The sequence below is a fragment of the Polypterus senegalus genome, chromosome 10, assembly GCF_016835505.1.
Source record: "Polypterus senegalus isolate Bchr_013 chromosome 10, ASM1683550v1, whole genome shotgun sequence".
In the NCBI taxonomy this organism is placed as follows: domain Eukaryota; kingdom Metazoa; phylum Chordata; class Cladistia; order Polypteriformes; family Polypteridae; genus Polypterus; species Polypterus senegalus.
In genome coordinates, this window is record NC_053163.1 from 101,563,097 (window position 1) to 101,583,242 (window position 20,146).

At 37.1% G+C, this 20,146-nt stretch overlaps 1 protein-coding gene across 1 annotated transcript in view; it reads right to left on the bottom strand.

Moving 5' to 3' along the window:
• LOC120538213 (AF4/FMR2 family member 2-like) overlaps window positions 1-20,146 on the bottom strand; it is a 475,516-nt gene that overhangs the window by 298,673 nt on the left and 156,697 nt on the right. The window contains exon 2 of the mRNA XM_039767668.1: window positions 2,172-2,292. Coding sequence (XP_039623602.1) covers window positions 2,172-2,292 — 121 coding nt within the window. The remainder of the gene's footprint in view (window positions 1-2,171; window positions 2,293-20,146) is intronic.

Here is a 20,146-nt window from a genome sequence, read left to right on the forward strand (position 1 = left end):
AAAAACACCAAAACTCTCAGAGTTAACCATTCACACCACAGTGAATTTGTGATAAAAGGAAACACTATGACAAATGAAGCACTAAGAAGCATCAGTCTTAGAAATATTCTTACTGCAACTGCATACACTTTACAATAATCCTAGCTATTCTACTGATGCATTTTACTATGCATTTCTTTAGATTATTACTAATGACATTAACAGTAATAGCAACTGGTGGCACTTTTCAGTTTAAGGAAAAGAAGATTAAGAGACATGACCGAAAATGTTTAGAATTAAGATGGGACTTAGTACAGAGGATTGAGATTTATTTGTTAGATGTTATTTTAAAATGAGTTCATGAGGAACTTGGGGGCACGGTTGGAAACCTATTAGGGTAAACTTCGTACAAACATTAGGAAGGTGTTCTTCACCCAGGGAACCATAGACACATGGAATAAGATTGTAGTGTTGTAGACAGAAGGACTTTAATGGATTTTCAAAACTCTGCTTGATGTTTTCTTGAAAGAATCAAGTGAATAGGACCGGGGAGCTTTGTTGGGCTGAATGGCCTGTTCATGTCTACTGTACATTGTTCTAATTTTGTAATGTTCTCCACTGCCTATCCAAATGTGCATGTGCTCTGTCATGGACTGGCTCCTGTCTGGGGTTGGTTCCTGTCTTGTACCCTTTACTACCAGGAGACACCAGCTCAACACAACCCTAAGCTGGAAAAGCAAGTTTGAAAACGAGTTGATTGAGAGATGAAAAACAATTATGTATTATTTTTTCCTTAAACATTGAATTCTGTTTGGGGCTTAACCAAGCCACAGATGCTTGCAAGTAGGATCTTTAGATTTTTTTAAAAACTAAAGAAATGACATCTTGAATAATAAGGTTCAATAATCTAAAACACAGATAATCACAAGATGCGTTAACTAGTCAGTCTTATGTATTGTAATGAGCTCTTTGCAAATAATTTTTATTTTATATAAAGATTTACCCAACAGTTTCCATGTCTGATGAACTGTAAGGTCACACTGTTTTAAAATAGTCTTTTGAATTTGAAAACATACTGCTAAGTCAAATAAGAATATCATTTTATATAATAGGAACAAAGGTGTCTGTTAACATATAATTGAAGTAATTCAGTTTTGAAAAAGTCCTTAAGCAGTTCATTTTATAATAATTACTGTTATTTTAGATTTTTTGTTGTTGTTTCATGCCACCATAAGTTGGATTTCTTTTAACTAAAATTATGTATCAAAAAGGACAGGGAATAATGGATGACAGGAACATAATTAGTTTTTAAAATAAATTCATGGACCTCATTGATCAAGTTGATTTACTTCTATTTTGCCTTTACCAGTGGGTTTTCCTGCGATACAGCACTTTGATCCTAAATGACTCCTGTTGGGAAGTTTCTGAGTACAGTCTGCGTGTTCTCTCTGCACTGCAAAGGTTTCCACCAGGGACTTTCACAAATCATTGACCAATCTTTAGTGGCACAATATAGTGGTCTCTGTTATGAGAGGGTAAACACTCACTGGTTCATGCTTTGCCCCCGAATGCCTGACCTGATAGTCTAATCTTCCCCAAATTACAAAAATAAAATAGTGAATTAATGTGATGGGACTTTAATGGTATGGCTTTAATAGTACTTTTCAGTAATCTGTACTGTGACTTATACTGTAATTAAAAATTCGTTAAAACTTTCTCAGACATTTTGACTGTTTAAATGAGATGCTTGTAACAACAATCTATGTCTCCATCCATTTTCTAACCTGCTCTCACATTTTACTTGTCCTGTGGCTGGAGTCTATGCAGGCAGCACTCCATGCGAGGTGATGCCAGTCCATCACAGACCTTAAAATTACTGTTTAAGCTGAAAACTTTGTGTTGAATTTCTTAACTTTTTTAAACAATGTCCCTTATACAGTAACAAGAGTTGGGTTTCTTCTTAATACGCCTGAATAACAAATAGCATAGTTCTTAATGGACGATAGGGGTATAACCTGTTTTTAAAATGAATTCATGGATCTCGTCTCCAGCCAACCATAATATTTACCAGCAAGTCAAAGAATAGAAAACTAAACCTCAGACATCTCGATATATGCAAAGGAAGCTGCGGAAGAACACGTTTTTAGAAACATGTTTCTAGCTGTAGACTTTCCTTAATAACAAGTGTTTACCTTGTATGGCTCGCCAAAAAGATTAAACCCAGAGGAGAAGAGATCTTCATCTTGCTGAACTTCCTGAGTCCGCCGTTCCCATTCCTTTTTCTTCAGTGCACTGCGGTCAGGCTCATAATGGCTAAGAAAACAAAAGCAAAATTATGAGAAGGTCTGTTACAATGATGCAAGCGGATATGTAAAAAAATAAAGGACATGTCTTTTCCTAAAATACTTTTCAGCCATTACATATCGCTTTCCCAAGAGATGAATTATAGTAATATATGGACAGAAATTTAATACTCATAAACATGTAAAAATGGTGTTATAAGAAAATTAAGCAATGATAATTCGCAGCCTATAAGCCAGCATGTGTATAAATTTATTTTTTGATAAGTCAAAAATGTGTGTGTTGTAAATAATAAACCTAGTTTTGAATTCAGTAGCTACAATAGAAACGTTTATTAAATGCTTATTGCTAACATCAGAAACATTATTATACAGAACAAAATCATCAGTAAATGTTTGCTTGGAGCTATGCATCCATTATGAGTCAATAGCAAAACACCATACAAGTTATTTATGTATGATTCAACAATACAATAACTTCACAACTCAAAGCCATTTGCCAGCTAAGCTGCACATATTAAAAATGTCATCACTCTCCATCTATTATCTACAGCCACATTTTCCTGTCAAGGGAATATGTCAATATGATTTCCACTCACAAAAGAATCAATAAATGATGATACTGTACACTTTGTGGTGATAAATGTGAGGGTGCATCTTTATGGTCTGAAAGCTGAGGTGGGTCTATGAGGGTGCAGGGATCTGATGGCTTATTAAAGTGACTGTTGCCATGAAAAGGAAGATACAATAAGGTTGAAGTGACATCGGGTACCACTGACAGTAATAATAGGTGTTAACAAATTTAAGTAAGACACAGCATGTTGCAAATTGGATTACATTTACTAAAAAATGTTGTACTTTAGTATTTTTCCAATGAATAAAACTAATGCTTTCATCACTGCTGTTGTTTGAATAAGAAGTCATTTCAATCCAGCACTGGTCAAAATAAACTAAAAATGTGCATTACTTTTAAACAACAAACAGAAATTTAGAAATTTCATCAACAGCTTTTTAATTTTTTTCTAAAAACCTATCAAAGAAAGTAGACGTTCATTGGGATAATTGTGCACATAGTTCTACAACAACTAAGATGTTCTGAATCCTGCTGCTTGCATTAGCAAAGCCTTGAGGCCCTCATATCAGTCCTTCTAGATGGTGGTAACATTCATTCAGTACCAAAATACAAATCCAGGTTGGATCTGTTCATTTGTTTCTTTGAACTCAGCACTCTTAAAGATGCAACACTTCCAGTTTTTTTCTCTCCTCTACATTTTCTTGTTGGTCATACCTTCTATGTGTACTCTTTTGTATATGCTGTACACGCAGACTTTTTTGGTTTGTTATTTAAGCAACTCCAGGTGGCAGAACAATGAAGAGAACAGAAGTGTTTGTTTTATTGGGCATTTCAGTGACACATCCAGCACATTTCAATATTCTTAAAGTAATTAAATCACAGTTAACAGACACGTTCTCTCTAAACAGCTGCCTTCAATGCTAATAATAATGCCTAATGTATACACTTAATGTTAATTGCCTTAGTGTGCAGCATATCTATTAAAATATGGCTATAAAAATGGTGTGCTATGTGTTGTATGACATAACTAGCAATGGCAATACTAGGAGAATAGCAAGACACACAAGGAGCATGTTTTCAGGGAACACAATGATTTTTTGGCTCATGATGATGGCCGACTTATAAGAAGATTTAGACTTCCTACAGACATCCTTTTCAAGTTGGATACTGAATTGGAGCCTACATTACAGAAATCATGCAATCCCTGTTCTGTTACAGGTTTTAAAAAATGTAGGCTACTTGCTAACGGGTGTTTTCAGTGTCAACCTGCTAACTGGTCAGGAATCTTGCAGACACCCCTAAGCCAAGTCATGCCATTTGTATGACATGGTATAATTAAGATGCCACCCAAATAAATCCATTTACTTGGCAAAATTATTTAATTTCTGAATGATCTAATTTTATTTAACAGTTCAATAAGAATGTTCTTAATCATACAGCCGACATCAATTAACATTGAGTACTGGCAGTGGTCTGGGCACTGCATGATGGTACATTGCTACTGCTTTCTCCACTCAGCTGTTGTCACTTGCTTCCTGCTCTTGAATTTTTCTTTCATTTGTGAATACCACAGAGAGACCAGGAAAAAGAATATTCTTGCGGTTCTCCATTTGAGTAAGTAATACCTGAAGTACAAATTCACAAAGGTTTGTTTTCAGTGTTCTCTCATATTTTGTAGTAAAGACACAATTTGGGAATATGGCCAAATTTAATGATTATATCATGAAAATTCAAAAAAGGCATTCCTTTAAAGCCATAAATGGTTTCTGAAGGGAGGTAACGTGTAAAAGCTAAAAGAACTTGCATGAGTGCATAGCCTTGCATTGATTTGTGATTTTTTTAATAAACGACGCTATATTTATTTTTGTAAATATATTTTTTTATCAAATAATATAATATCACATTTCACCAAGAGTTGGATTTCCTCTCATTAAGTGTAAATAGCAAAGAGCACAGAACATAATGGATGATAATGGAGGTAATGGATAACAGGGACATAATCTGTTTCTTAAATTAATTTATATTATTTTATTAACTTTTGAAGGAACTTGATGTAACATGTAAAGTATATAACGTTTTATACATAAGGCACTAGGTGTTCATGCCCAAACTGGAATTGGTGAAAATATATAACCCGATGTTTGTGCTGTTTACATTATACAGTTCAGACATGGCCCACGCATTTACATACTCATTTGGTTTACGTGAAATCTTTGCCCTGTGTATGTGTTGTTACATAGTGACACGGGTAAGGTCTAAATGAGCAGACCTACATGTTTTTCTGCTCATGCTCTTCTTTTTTTGTGTTTTAGAAGTAGGGCTTGTAATCTAGAAATGCTGAGTCAGTGCAGAAGGGAGATATTATTATGCCTCAGCATTTTGTGCCATGATTTTCTCCAAATATACTGAGAGAACAGTATGGAAATACAACAAGGGTCTAAACTGTCCAGATTGTATTGTTAAATGCTTTGATGAATCTGAATAGCTAGAGAACCTTCGAAAGACATCAACAATACCTTGATAATTGTTGCAGTCATCTCTATCTCTATACTTCCTTCTCTTCTTTTAGAGAGTCATGTGTTGCACAAAAATTATGTAATCGAGCCACATCTTTGAGCAAAAATCAGATCTGACTGTTTAAACTCAGATCAGGTAGAGAAACTAAAACGGAAACAGATTTCAATACCACATACAAAAATTGCCTGTATCCTGAACTCAAAAAAATCTGATACCATGTGGTTTTTGAGTATTTACACAAAATCCCATCTGTGTCACATCAGAGTCAAAACATAAACACAGCTTTACTGAAACCAAAAGCAGGTTCCTCCATACCCTCTGAACATCACCACCTGAGATTAAATCTCAGTGTTTGCATTCAGATTCGTGAGGTGTACCAGTTCTGCAACTAAGTAAAGCATCCTTTGATCCATTTACTGATCACATTTAATCAAATTTGGGGCAACTGGGAGCTGGCACAAAGCAAGCACAACAAATCTTATGCAAGTCTATCACAAGGCACACTTGCTCATTTTGGGTCATGTTAAAGCTACTAACCAACCTAAACACCATGTTTTGGAGGTAAAGAATTGAAATCCATAAAGACATGAGGAAAACGTACCAAAACTCTATAAAGACCATGGCCAGAGTGGAATATGAACACAGTCTGTTGAAGCAGTCAAGCAACAAGCATGAAATTCTGTGCCACTATATCTACCAACCACCCCTCTCCAACTACAAGCTACTAGTATTATTATGTGCCTTAGATAGTGGAAGTGGGGCACAATAATATAAAATGGCACAGAACAGGACAATAGTAATTTAAATCTCTTCAGTATATTAACTAAATTTTAATGATGAATATTTAAATATTCATCTACAAGGGCTCCATGTTTATCTGAAAGTAAAGTTTTTTAACCTGACTGCTCTAACGTACTGCTGTGTATGTTCTGAAATGAGCATTCAGACTTCACTTTCCAAATCCTACTACTCTTTTCCAGAGTGTGTCTATTTACTGTACCGTGCCTGCTAGCTTTGCAAAGCTATAATTAAATGTCACCAAAAGATTCAGCACATTCCATAGCAACAGTGTCATCCTCTGCTACCCTATACATGTAAAGACAATCCCCTGCACCCTTAGTCTGCAAAGAGGATTTCATGCCAGTTTTCAAAACTCAGAAGAGAAAGCCAGAATGAGAAGCACCACATGATGCAAACAAAGCTAAATAATACATCAAGGAAAATTATTATACCAGTGCTGTCAATTTGTTTAACCATATATTTAAAATGAGTCTGCAAAAGCTTCAGTGCCGGAGTGATTCTTACTTGTTACCTTAGTGAAGCAAATACTTCAAATCATGTAATCATTAGCTGTTAATTCCACAAAACGTTTTTTTTTTTTCATCTGAGTTGTTACATTAATTTTTGAACAATGCATCCTTATAACTAAGGATATAACCCTTACAAGGGTTAACCCTTATAACCCTTAACTAAACTTTCAGGTACTTCAGCAGCCTTTAATGCATTTTCCTTTTCATGGTTTTATTTTTATCTGTTCAATCTGAATTTCATTGGTCTTACAGCCCTGCCAAGATGTCTGGCACTAATTATATTTGGCCCCAAGGAGCTCTAGGACTCAGAGGCTGAAGGAAGCTGATTAGACTGAAGCTCCTTCTCTGCATCTGAAGAACCACAAAACCTGGATAAGCAAAGCCACTCAGGACATCTCCAGTCAATCCTGTTCGCCATCAGCTCTTTCATTTGCATAATAAAATAGACATTCCAGAACGGTAATTCCGTATTGAGTTTCACCTCTGCAGCTCAAAGTCTGCTCCCTCTGGACCCTGGAGAGGTAAAGTATGCATTACAATAACATACTGGTCACAAGTCAAAAATGAGAAAGAAATGAATAGGTTCATCAAGAGAATACCTGAGTAGCAGTGGAACTCCTTATAAAATGAACCTGTTTTCCAATCTTTCATACTCCCAGTTTCACTCTTACAGCTTTCTTTTCAAAATTAATAAAACATAACTGTAAAACACAGACTATTTTGTCTTAGAAACAGCCAAATCCCTCATGTAATTATTCCCACTTTTCTGTAATTAATAAATTACCTTTATCTATTTTTAAATATTGTAAAGAGAGTAAGCAACTCAAAGTGAAATCTAATTGCCTTAGAAAATTGAATAGATTATTTATATTTTCTGTAATATTTACAGTGTGTCATATCCAATAATGAAATTATGTTACCACAAAAAAGCAAGGTAAAAGCAACTTCTGTAATTACTTGTAAGAACCTGAAAATTAAATTTACCATTAAGATGAAATATTTTTTAAAAAATTCTTTTCAGTTAGTTTTTCTATGTTGTTGGCCATAAATATTATTATTAATTGGCTTTTGCCAATTTTCCACCCCTTATTAAGGATCTGCATTTTCGATGGTGCCACTGATTGAGTGTTAACTTGTCATTTACATTTTCCAGGCTTCAAACATTTATCCATCCACTCCAGTGAAACATAAACAAACATAATCCAATTCTGTGTCACAGGAGCCAGATGTTTACCATGGCAGCATCGGAAACAAGGCAGCAACATACCCTGGACAAGGCATGAGGCCATGGCAGAATCCATTTAAACACACAAGCACAGACACTGGACCAGTTTATAATCACTAGTTAACCTTCTGTTGAAGGAAAAGCAGAACACCTACAGAAGAACATGCAGCACTGGATCTGTGAAGCAGCAACACTAGCAACAGCACCACATTAGCATCAACCATTATAGTGAGCAGTGAAAATATCACTTTGGAGATAAAATAATGCTTTTTTTTTCATAAAATGACAAAACACAAAACTGGCACTGAGGTTCAGTTTCTATAGTTGATGCTTCTTAGTGCCATTTGCTTGTATTTGAATCCATGACTAGTCATTGTCTATGTCGAGTCTGCCCATTCTCTTGTTACTCTAAATCCCAAACATGTGCATAGTAGGTTGCCTTGTACCTCTTCATTGCCATGAGCTTGCCCTGTGACAGAAAAGTATCCTGGACGATATCCACCTTAACAAAAGGAGATGTCTCTGCATGTCGGTGTTTCCACCTGGTTACCAACAGATGGTGCATCACAAACATTAGCAGTACTTTTACAAATCCTGTGCCAAATGGTATGTAACAGAAACACAGCAACCTGACAGACGTATTGCACTGCAAATGTTAATGTGGAGGTCTACGTTGATTACTTAGATTTCAAACTGTCTAACCCTATGTTTGATTCTGCCAGCATAACTACTAACTTCCACTGTAAATGAATAAGGAAGTTCAAAAAATAAAAAAATGTTAAAATTAAAAAACAGTAATTGGAGATCTTACAATATAATCAACCTGATACTATTATGAAATTTATTTGTCAAGTATAATTCAGTCAGATGCAGCACATGGTGCTGCTATTCTATATGAACCAGAGACAATACTGTATTTTGTTGAATAAAAATCAGCTCAAAAATGCACTTGGTGTGGAAGAAATCATTGCCTTAAATATATATATACTTATAATTAACCAGAAGAACTAGGCAGGAGTAAGCTCATCTATTGCGTCTTTTATTCACTTCATGAAGAGGAATACACACCATTACAGCAGTCTGTGATGAAATGGTCACAAAGTAAAGACAGAGAGCTATATTTATAGATAACTGAATTTACATAACAGTGCTGAATTAATGTTTACATATTCATCTGATGTTTACTCTGATTGGTCAATTTGGCTTACACATCCAGATAAGCGTACCCATATAAAAGTCTCATTTCTACTACATTCTTGTCTCTAATATCTTTTAATTTCAGTTCCTATTCTTTTATGGAAAACTGTGTATGTGACAACTGCCAAGTGCTACTGTGTACATGACAATCAGCCACCACCTAGGGCATTTTATCTCCTTGTTGCTCACACATACTTCATCTTTTTTCTAAATAGTGTTTTGTTTAACCCCTTATGCTACTTCTAAGATAATTGCTATATGTAATATGGAAAGCATATTAAAGCACTTCATACACAATATTACATTACCCTAAATATGAGTAACTACATTATTCTCCCACAATGGTTAAAACTTTAGAATTAACTGACTAATTACAAACAATAATTACTTTTTAAGTTGCATTCCAGCCTGCATCCTTGACCCACTACTCATTATAACAACTGGAGTTCATCTATTAAGATGCTGATTTCTCTTGAATGTAGCACTCTTCGGCTCAGAGTTGTTTAAACATTTCTTAACCATCTCTTGCTTTTTGGTATACAGTAATGTGTGTACAAACTATGTTGGGTACTATAAAAACGCAAAGACAATCTATCTTTATCTTCTTTATCTGTACACAACAAAGAATTGCAAGAAATCTAATAACAATTGTACCTCACCTTATTTAAAAAGATATCTCTCCATGCTGCTCCTGTGTAACCAAATCCAGTCAAGTGTATTGCAAAAAAACAGGACTAAACCCATGAGCAGGAGAACCAAAAACAGAAGCTTCCTTTCACCTCACCTCAGGGCTTAAAGTAAATGGCAGAGAATAATTTCCTGCTGAAACTTAAGTGCTTTAATAGATGTCATCAGTTTGTGCTATGCATCCTGCAGAACACAGCACATGCCTGTTAATTGTTTATTTTGTTATAGAACTCCACTCATCCATCTGTTTTCTGAAACCCCCATCAAGTTATCAAAAAAGAATGTTAGCTTTTAAAGCCATTTTGCTATATTTGTCCCATGTAATTTGTAAGACATTCAAGTTGTGGTCACTACTGATAAATATTGATTGTTGTTAACCTAGTTCAGGGTCACAAGAAGCTAAAACATATCCTGGCAGCACCAGCAGGATCCAGACCTACTGTATATGGGGCTACTAAGAGTCTATGGGTACAGATACTGGTGCAGTGACATTTAGTCACATTTTCTATCAACCTCACACTTTCTCCTATTGCATGAAATCGGTGACATCATTTCATAATGTTCATTTTCGCAGTATCTCCTGCTTGAAAGGAAATGTGTCACGGTTGCTTTTAGTGTAGACTTTAAGATCAGCCCTGACTTTTCTAACACTCTGCCATGAGGTTATTTTCTGCTTTAGAATGCTGATTTGTATGTTTCTCATTAGACAATGTAGTATATATCTTCTTTGCTCTCCACAAACACTCACATTAAAATTCCACAAATACTGCGATCAGGCTTCATGTTGAACTACGGCTTCAGGGGCTATAAAGCAGTAGTGCTAAAAACTGCTCCACTGTGTCAATCGAAACATGTTATTAATACTATTAAACCTTTTTATGTTGTAAAATGAAATATCATTTGATGAATAATTACAATTTTATTAATATACGTTATCTGTCTTATTATTGTTTGTATAAGGAGGAAAGATAAACACATAAATTGCTCTGAATCTATTTGTATTTGTTTCTATTATTTTCACAACTTATATTTTTAAAAACCATTAACACTTCATCGTTGTTTTTGAATCAGACCTGCAAGTAAGTTTTTAGCTTGTTCATTTGTTTTTACAGTGTGTTTTGTCCTTATGGCTTCAATGGCTTTTGCGTCAATCATGACCACTGTGACTGAAAGTGCATTTCTGTGTCACTGTTTGAAACACTCTAATTTGCAGAAATCTTCCCTACTGACTGCCACCTCTGTGATTTATAACTGAATATCTTAGAGCTTTCTCTTGGCATAAATATTGATTATATCCATGTTCAGTTCACCAGCGTTGCAATTTCTATGTGTATGACTCACACTAAACAGTCGCTTTACTCTTGAAATTCACACTGTGCTTTTCTGCTGTCGTTGAATATGGAATACTGGTATTTTCTCTGCCCTGTTATGCTCTTTGTAGAGCACATAGGCAAGGGGAAAATAACTATATGGTTGCAGCTAGATAAATACATAAATAATTAATAATATAACCAATATATGCTTAATAATGTCTTCTTCCCAAATCAAGCCTTCAGATCTTATGTTTGCACACTGGACATGCAATAAAATGTTTCATATGATTATGAGTATTTATTACATTACACTGAGAAGAGTTTTTTATGCACAGCAATAGAATTTAATCTACTGTACATTTTTAAAACATTGTGGTACATTGTATATGATTAATATTAAATATTGGATCCAGGAAAGAATGGATGAGTGGATGGAAAATTAACCTTAATATATTTCAGATATTAAGCTTAGTAAACTGTATACTGTATATATCTTATATATAAACGTCTACACGTGGAAGTGTGTGTGTCTGTCCGACCCCGAAGTGACAGGAAACAGAAAACTCGCTTAGCCACTAATAACACAAGGGAAGCCAGGACATCAGCAAAACGAAACCACAAAAGAAAGACAAAGTTGCTTAGCTGTTAACATCAGCAAAATGGTATCCCTTTTAGTTTCCCTCCCACCGTTAATTTACGCTAATACACAAGCGATGCAAATGAATCCTTCTAGTAGAGAGACACCCAGAGCTGTTCCTTTCAATTACCTGACATCTCTACATTTCAGTTTTTTTCTGACGATTTCAATAGTTTCTATATATATATATATATTTTTTTTTCATGGCATTCGTAGTCTGAATAACAATCTGATTGTATGGGTGGTTACCTACGCTTGTGGTTGGTCAGCAAGTTGGCTAACATTCGCCACGGTGCCCTCTTTCAGTTGCGAGAAGCAGATCATAGAATGGTTGAAATAGTTTACTGTCAAATAATGCAAAGAGTATGCGACACGTGTTTCGCCCTAATGGCGTACACACTCATTTCACCCCCTCTCGGGAATCGAACCTTGGACATCAGCGCCGAAGCCTCTTACATTGTGCCACGGCGTGTGGTTCATTTATTTGACAGTATGTAAATCGGGGTAATTATTACGTGTTGCGTACTCTTTGCATTATTTGACAGTAAACTATTTCAACCATATATATATATATATATATATATATATATATATATATATATATATATATATATATATATATATAGTATATATAATCAGACATCCATCCATCCATTATCAAAAACACTATATCCTAACGACAGGGTCACGGGGGTCTGCTGGAGCCAGTCCCAGCCAACACAGGAAACAAACCCCAGGAAGGGCACCAGTCCACTGCAGGGCACACACACACTAAGGACAATTTAGGATCGGCAATGCACCTAACCTGCATCTCTTTGGGCGGAAACCGGAGTACCCGGAGGAAACCCACGCAGACACAGGGAGAACATGCAAACTTCACGCAGGGAGGACCTAACCTAACTGCGAGGCAGCAGTGCTACCCACTGCGCCACCGTGCCGCCATAGTCAGACATATTTTTATTTTAATTATTTTACTATGTTACTACATATAAAGTATGTATGTATACATTATGTACAAAGGATTCAAATAAATGACACTGGATCATACATCAGTACCAATCGGCGGCTTCAGATGATTTACCATTTTATTATATTCTGAAGTTGCTTATTACAATTCAAGCAATGGTTATGTTGTACACAAACAAGGATGCAGACATATTGTATATGTACATTTTTTGTACCCCATTTTCTGGTTGCAAGATAATCAAGTCTATTCCAGGAGCATCAGGTGCAAGGTAAGAGCCAAGCTATGGAGGAGCTTTACTTTATAACAGGCTACCCTTACACACAACTGTGCTTGAGTTAATTTAGTTTTACAATGAGAACTAAGACACAGACCATTTATATGTGGGAGGAAAACCGTGTAGACACAGACAGAAACTCCACACAGATGGCAACACTGCTGGGAATTGCACCCTGTTTTAATAAAAAAAAAAATACCCAAAAGCTAAAATAAACCACAGTAGCAGTAGATCATTGGGAAAATGAAAAATTAACTATAGGAAAAAAAAAAGAAAGCTAAACAACATAGATAGCAGCACATCTGAGTAATGACACTAAGATGTCAGTTAACTTCATGTCAGTCTACTTTGCACACCTGACAGCCCAACCCTGACAGGCTGATAGATCAAATTTACGCCTGTCACGGACTGCAATGAAACATTTCTGATCCCAAGGGACAATGAACTGCCACCTCTGCAAAGGGGGTGGTTTACAGATAATTAAAACCAAGAAAGAAAAAAAGGAAAGGAGAGAAAAGAACAAGCCTCGGCTTGCATTGACAGCCTGGTGTGACACGCGCCTAGGGACATTTTTATTCACCCATCCTGATATCTGTTTGTTCTGGGGCTTTTTTGGTTTTATTTTGTATCAGTTAATTAGACAGCCAAATTCAGATGACAATTTAAATAGCAGATTGTAACCACTCTGATACTATCTCTCCCCCTACCTCACATGCAAAATGTGGCATTTGCCCCCTGCCACAACCCTCTAATACAGACACACTGATAAACAGACTCCCTCATTCTCTCCCTCTGTGTCTCTCACTCTCTCTCTCTCACACACACTCTCACACACACACACATTTCTCTCCTGACACAACAGAAAACAGCTAATACTGATATCCACGGTAAACGGAAAGAATTTAATCTCAGCTGAGCTTGACTGCACTTGGAAGATAACCAAATAGCTCAAACCTATTTTTTTTTCTTCCACAGCACTGCATGTAGTTCCAATGAAAGCCTCACATGGTGAGATATAATGAGGAATGAACGCCACCGTTATTAGAATTTAACAGTGAACAACAGTCACTGATTTCTGATTTAAACAGCAATTATTAATTTGAAGCACCAGCTAATTAAAACTACAGCTAAGCATTTAGCCCCTTGTTACAATTATTTCAGCAGTTTATAATTATAAAGGGTCTGCTTATCTACTCTATTAAAGCTGTAAGTGTAGACTCGGTTCCCCTTACCCCAACCCTTTTTCTGGATTAAAACATAAAACAGATGGGAACTACAGTTTCCGGGATGGAACAATTTTTTTGACAGGTTACCAAAACATCTGAGCACTTTTCTTTTTCAGTTATCAGTATACAAGATCACCCCATTATTATGGACATTTAAAACCAACAACAAAGAACAGTCCTGGAAAAAAATTACAGGTGAAAAATAGAGGAAAGAAAAAATAATACCACCATCTCCAGATGTGTCATGTAGCCATATATCAGGTTTAAACTGTGCATGTTCTTTGCAAACCCAGTTGTAATTATACCATTGGGTATTTGTTCATCAAATGTTTGCTTTCGGTGCTGTTTGCATGCACTACACTACAGGGATAATAAGCAGGGCAGCATTTCAAGCTCAGAAAAAATGGCTCGATTTTTTTACGCATAATAGGGATTGTGTTTATTGATTACCTATAAAGAAATCCTTAATCTAGATCTGGTCGTCTTTATTAGTCTGGAAGACTTTTGATTAAATTTCACAAGCTAAAATGAAGGGCAGACACAGAAAACTCAGAAAACGATCCTTCAATCTCAACAAAGATGTCAAATATATCCTCATCTAAAACTCCCTCCTCCATTCTTCAATTGAAAATGTTTACTCTCCCGTTGGTAACTACAGAGGGTTCACAGCACCTGGGGTAAGGGGTTGATTTATTCTCTGTGTGGAATCTGCAAGTTCTTTCCATGTCTGTGTGGCTTTTCTCTTAGTAGTTCAGCTTCCTCAGGAACACTGTAAACTTTATTTTATTACAAAGAATTGGAAGTAAAAGTGAAATAATTTATAGTAATGCTCTTGTTGTTAAAATAAGAATATACCTATCGATCCATTATCAAAAATCCTTAATACAATTTAGGATGAATGAAGCGGGAAGCAGGACTAGATGAAAGTCAGAAACCAATCCTGGGAGAGTCATCCAGCCGTCACTGCGGAATACTCCATATTCCAGGAATGAAATGGTCTAATGCTAACCTACTTACTTATTAATATTCATAATTTAGAAATGAGGTGTTATTTGAAGATGGCATGGTCCCACAGAGGTTAACATTCATGCCTTACAACCTCAAAGACCAGTGTTTGAAAGCCACCACAGGCCAGTAACTATATAGATGGACCTTGAACACTGTCAATTTGTCCATGTGGGTTTTCTGACACATCCTATTGAGGACTGGTTCTTGCTTTGAGCCCAATAAAGTCAAGATTGGTTCCAGCTTCCTACTAGTTTGAAATATTCCCTACTAGCTTGAAATGAAATACTTTTTTTTTTTTTTTTTTACCGTGTCCTGTTCGGCTGTGAAGCAATCAGAATTGATGTCTGAATGCTGGCGACTAGCCTTACAGTTTTTCTCTTAGGTGGAGCGTTACAGCTTCTGCTGACGTCATGCCTGATACCAAAACTTTATTAAAAAATATTTTTAGATGTTTTTAAGATTCGAACCGGACACGGAGACAAAAGTGAAAGAAAAAGAAGAGAGAGAAGGAAGAGATGGAGGTAAAGGGGGAGGGGGGGGTTTCGTATAGAATAAACAATAAATGAACCAGAATCCGCTTCTAGACCTGCAGAAAGAGAGGGGAAACAAAACAAACCACAAGACAAAAACATTGCTGCATCAGCTACATGAAGATATATAAAAATGTTTGCTGACAATCATACAGTAATTATTACTGAGGCATTTAAGGCCACCACAACCTTAGATCATGTGCTGAAGATGTCCAAGTCATACTTATGAAATCACCATGTGAGCACCTGTGTGTGTACGCACGCTTGTATGTGTAAGGTTTCTCTATAGGAGCATCCAATAGTGAGTGTGAAGGGCCACAGACCTGCCCCCAAAAACGTGCGGAAGATGGAGGGAGTTCCAAGCCCAGAGATCCAGAGGTCACCCCAGAGCGGGAGACCCCAGGGAGGCCGTCACCAGAGAAGCCCCAACCCCACCCGAGGCGCAGAGGATCACCCGGGGTCACAACCAGCAGCCGGCAGAGTCCCGGAGATATCAACGGCAAGCCCTCAGGCCGCCCGCAGCCGCTCTCCCGAGTCGGCCGGGCCCGGAACCCAGCAGCCCGGGACCCGAGGCGACCCACCCGCCGAGGATCCAACAGAGCCCAGGGAACCAGACCCCACCAGGCAGCCACCGGGAGCGACCAGACAGATGCTTAAGGCAGGGGGAGGGTAGGCAAAGATGTTGTAGTATTGCCAGATGTCCCAGGAGAGGGGAGGAGTCCAAAACCCCACCTGACATATACAGTCACACACAAACACAGTCATACACTCCCTCCCTCATGCTCTCACATACACATACAACCCAAGACTTACAAGGATGTACGCCAGACACCCATTCACACTCCCCACACACACCCTACCTAACTCTGGTCCCGGTGCTGCCGTACCTGAGGTACAGCCATTCCTGGACGTCAGAGTTAGCCCCGTTCCGCAGGGGTAATAGTGAGCAGGCACCCCCATCCAACGTAGAGCAAAGCAACCCACCACTCCAGACCACAGGCAGACGGCCAGCTCCCACTCCTAGCCTCCAATGAAATGAAATACTTAAGTGAGGAAAATGGAAGTATTGACACATTATTTCATGTGTATTAGAAGAGGTTAAAATGTATTTAAATCATTTATCTTATACTACAATCAAACAACTGAATTATAATTATTGTTTCTTTTACTACTCATATTATTAAAATACCACTGCTTTTTACTGTTATAATTTTTTTTTTATTGCTGATCGTCTGTTTGGGGGTAACAGTGAGCTTGGAAATGACACATTTTATTGATAAAAGGCAAAAAAATAAATCATGAATCTCTTGGTAACATCACAGTGGAAAAGCATCCTCATTTTTCATCTGCTTTGTGATGTACCTAATTTTTCTGTTCAGAACTGAAATATGTATAATATACTGTATGTAAATTTTAAATATTTGATCTGAACATTTACAGTCACCCATACATTTCTTCGACACCAAAGATGACCAGTAAGACATACTGAACGGAGAAGTCAGTTAGTGGGGTGGAATGGTGCAATGCAGTGATAAAACTAATGAAAAGACCATGAAAAAGAGGCACCCATGGAATTATCCATGTTTTATTATGAACCTTCTTGCTTTACCATTTTGTTGACTTTTAAATTTTTTTTGTCACTGAAAAGAAATTTGGAAAAGTGAATCGCCAAGTGATCTGGTATGCCAAGCTTCTTTTCACACTCCCCTTGAACGTAGAACTATTAGAATATACAGTACATGCAAAATATATGGTTTTAAAATTTCTAAAGTATACTATATGTTGAATGGGGTAGAAAGTCATCTGTGAGAGGTTTGTATGTTCCCACCATGTCTGCATTTGGATTTTCCCAACATATGCCCATGGAGGTCTAGGTAAGGTTAACAAGTGATTCCAAATTTGCAATGTGTGAATTAGTGGGACTTGTAATATAGTGGTGCCCACATTGCAGGTATCTGCTTTGTGCCCAGTGATGCCAGGAAAGATACCATTGGGTGCAACTGAACTGAACTGGGAGAAGTGAGTTTGAAAATGTCATGTGTCATTTGGTTAACACTTACAGTTTAGAGGTCATTTAATAAAGCATCAACACTGTTATTAACTGTTCACTTCCTTTATAACATTAAAGAAATACATTAATAGGGCACTTTTTATACTACAATAATTTCTGTAAAGAAAATGGAAAACACTGGAAGGTTTTGAGCATGTTTGGTTATGATGAGACAGAGATTAAAGGAAATATTTTTCAGGATTAGCCTTTCTGAAGTTTTGCAAAGAATTATTCCCTTATTCACCTTTGAAAGTCAACAGTTATTCAGTTTTGTTGATCCAATTTACTATATTTCACCATTATCCATGGATAACACCCATCTACCCATCCATTTTCCAAATCTGTATATTGCAATCTGGGGTGGCATGGGGATGGTACTTACCAAGGCAGCAGTGGATTCAATCCAAGAATCAGCCTTGGATTTAGTGCCAGCTCATGGCAAGGCACCCAGGTCAGTTTAGAGAAGCCAGTCGATCTAACAAATACTGTACATCTTGGAGATAAGGCAAGGAAAACAAGAGCACGGGTAGCACTGTAATAAAAAAGGTATGTGACATGGCAGTTTTAAAACTGAAAAACATAATACTGAAGGAGCACACCTGAAACTCGAAAAGCAGACAATACTGATATCTGAATTTAGTCTGTATCCACTGGCCACAAAACTGAATTAAATGGGATTAAACAGTGGACTTTGGGGTATGAGCTTATTAGTTAGGCCATACAAGCTGATATAAAATAAGCAAGTAAAGGCTCAATTAGTTTATTAGCTATCCTATATCAAATAAAATGAAATAAAACACTGACTGCCCCTTTGGATCCTTAAGACTAACCTCTGAAATATGCAATGCTACTGAATTCAGCCCACCCTGAAAGATTTTTCAAGACTGGCATCAAGCTTGCCACAGTATGTGAAAAATTTCCTGCTTGCAAGCTGGCCAGGCATCCATAAAACAGACCTACATTCTAGCTGAAATGGGCTGCTGCATCTTTTTTGAAGTTAAAACATTATCCCTAAGCCAATAAACACATTTCCTGCAAGCTAGCAGCAGGGAAGGGTCGCCTCGACTTCACTCCTCTTTCTGCCCCCTCTCTTCTGTGATTAGCTGAGGCAGTCCCAACGCCAGTCCACTGAGATCCACAAGCTTCCTGCAGTGATTTTGCAAGTTTAAGCTGCTTGCCCCTACCCCTAAGAAACTAGAAAACAGACAAGATGAGCACAGGTCCTCCCTGCTGGGCACATCAGGGTGTAATAATCGAAAATAGGAGGATCTCTGATCTGATGAGATGGTGGGATCTCACTCATCCCTTGATTCCTCACCCAACTGTGAACTGCGGGGAAAACTGATATGCAAAGTTAGGATTTCTACTAAAACTGCAGGGGTAAAGGATAATTACCACAAGTGCAAGCATCTTCATTTTAACTCCTGAAAAGGAATTCACATTCTTTCACTTCCAAAGACACATAAATAATGTTAGTTTGGGTGTGAAGTACTACAAGAAAAAATGACTAGGAAATGTAAAATAACAGATATTTTCTCACATATGCTGTAAATGTTGTGATAACACAAGCTTTATCGCAGCAATGAAGCAACGCAATTTTTCAATGACATAACATTCTCTAACCTCCTTTATCGAAATCTGGGTCAAAGGGACTGGAGCCTACCTCAGCAGCATAACATTATTATATATTGGTAGACACCTTTACCCACTGTTACTTTAAAATTAGGAACACAGTTCAATTGTTCACTTATGTATCTTAAAGAAGTGGAACACAAGCAGGTTAAATACTTTGCTCAGGGTCCAGACTCAGCCACTCATCTCCTGGTTTAACATTTTCTATGTTTTCTTTATTAATCCAACATTAGGATTACAGAAGAAGAACACTCCGCCAGAGAATGAATTTACACAGGTTCCACATTAAACGTGGCAACACAAATGTTCCTGTAGCGGCCCACTTCAACAGCCATGGACACTATGAGAGGGGCTTTAAAGTCACAGTGCTTATTGGCAACTTCTAAACACAGCAAGACAGAAAAGAATGGGAAGTTAAGCTCATGTTAAAATTTAATACATTACAACATTGCTTGAATAAAGACAAGAGTTTTATGGCCAGATACGATGACTGTTTACATCTCTCAGAATGACACAGACAACCTGTCTACAGATCCACATTGTTTTGATAAACTCATCACAAACTTCAAAAGACTTTGTTGGACAGTTATCTTTTCCAAAAGATCTTAACCATACATTGTTCTTCTCTCTCTTGTTAAATTAACCCTAACCTGAAGGAATCTATTAATTTTTTACATTTAAGATTTCTCATTTAAAGATTTACCAGTGTTGTTTCTTGTC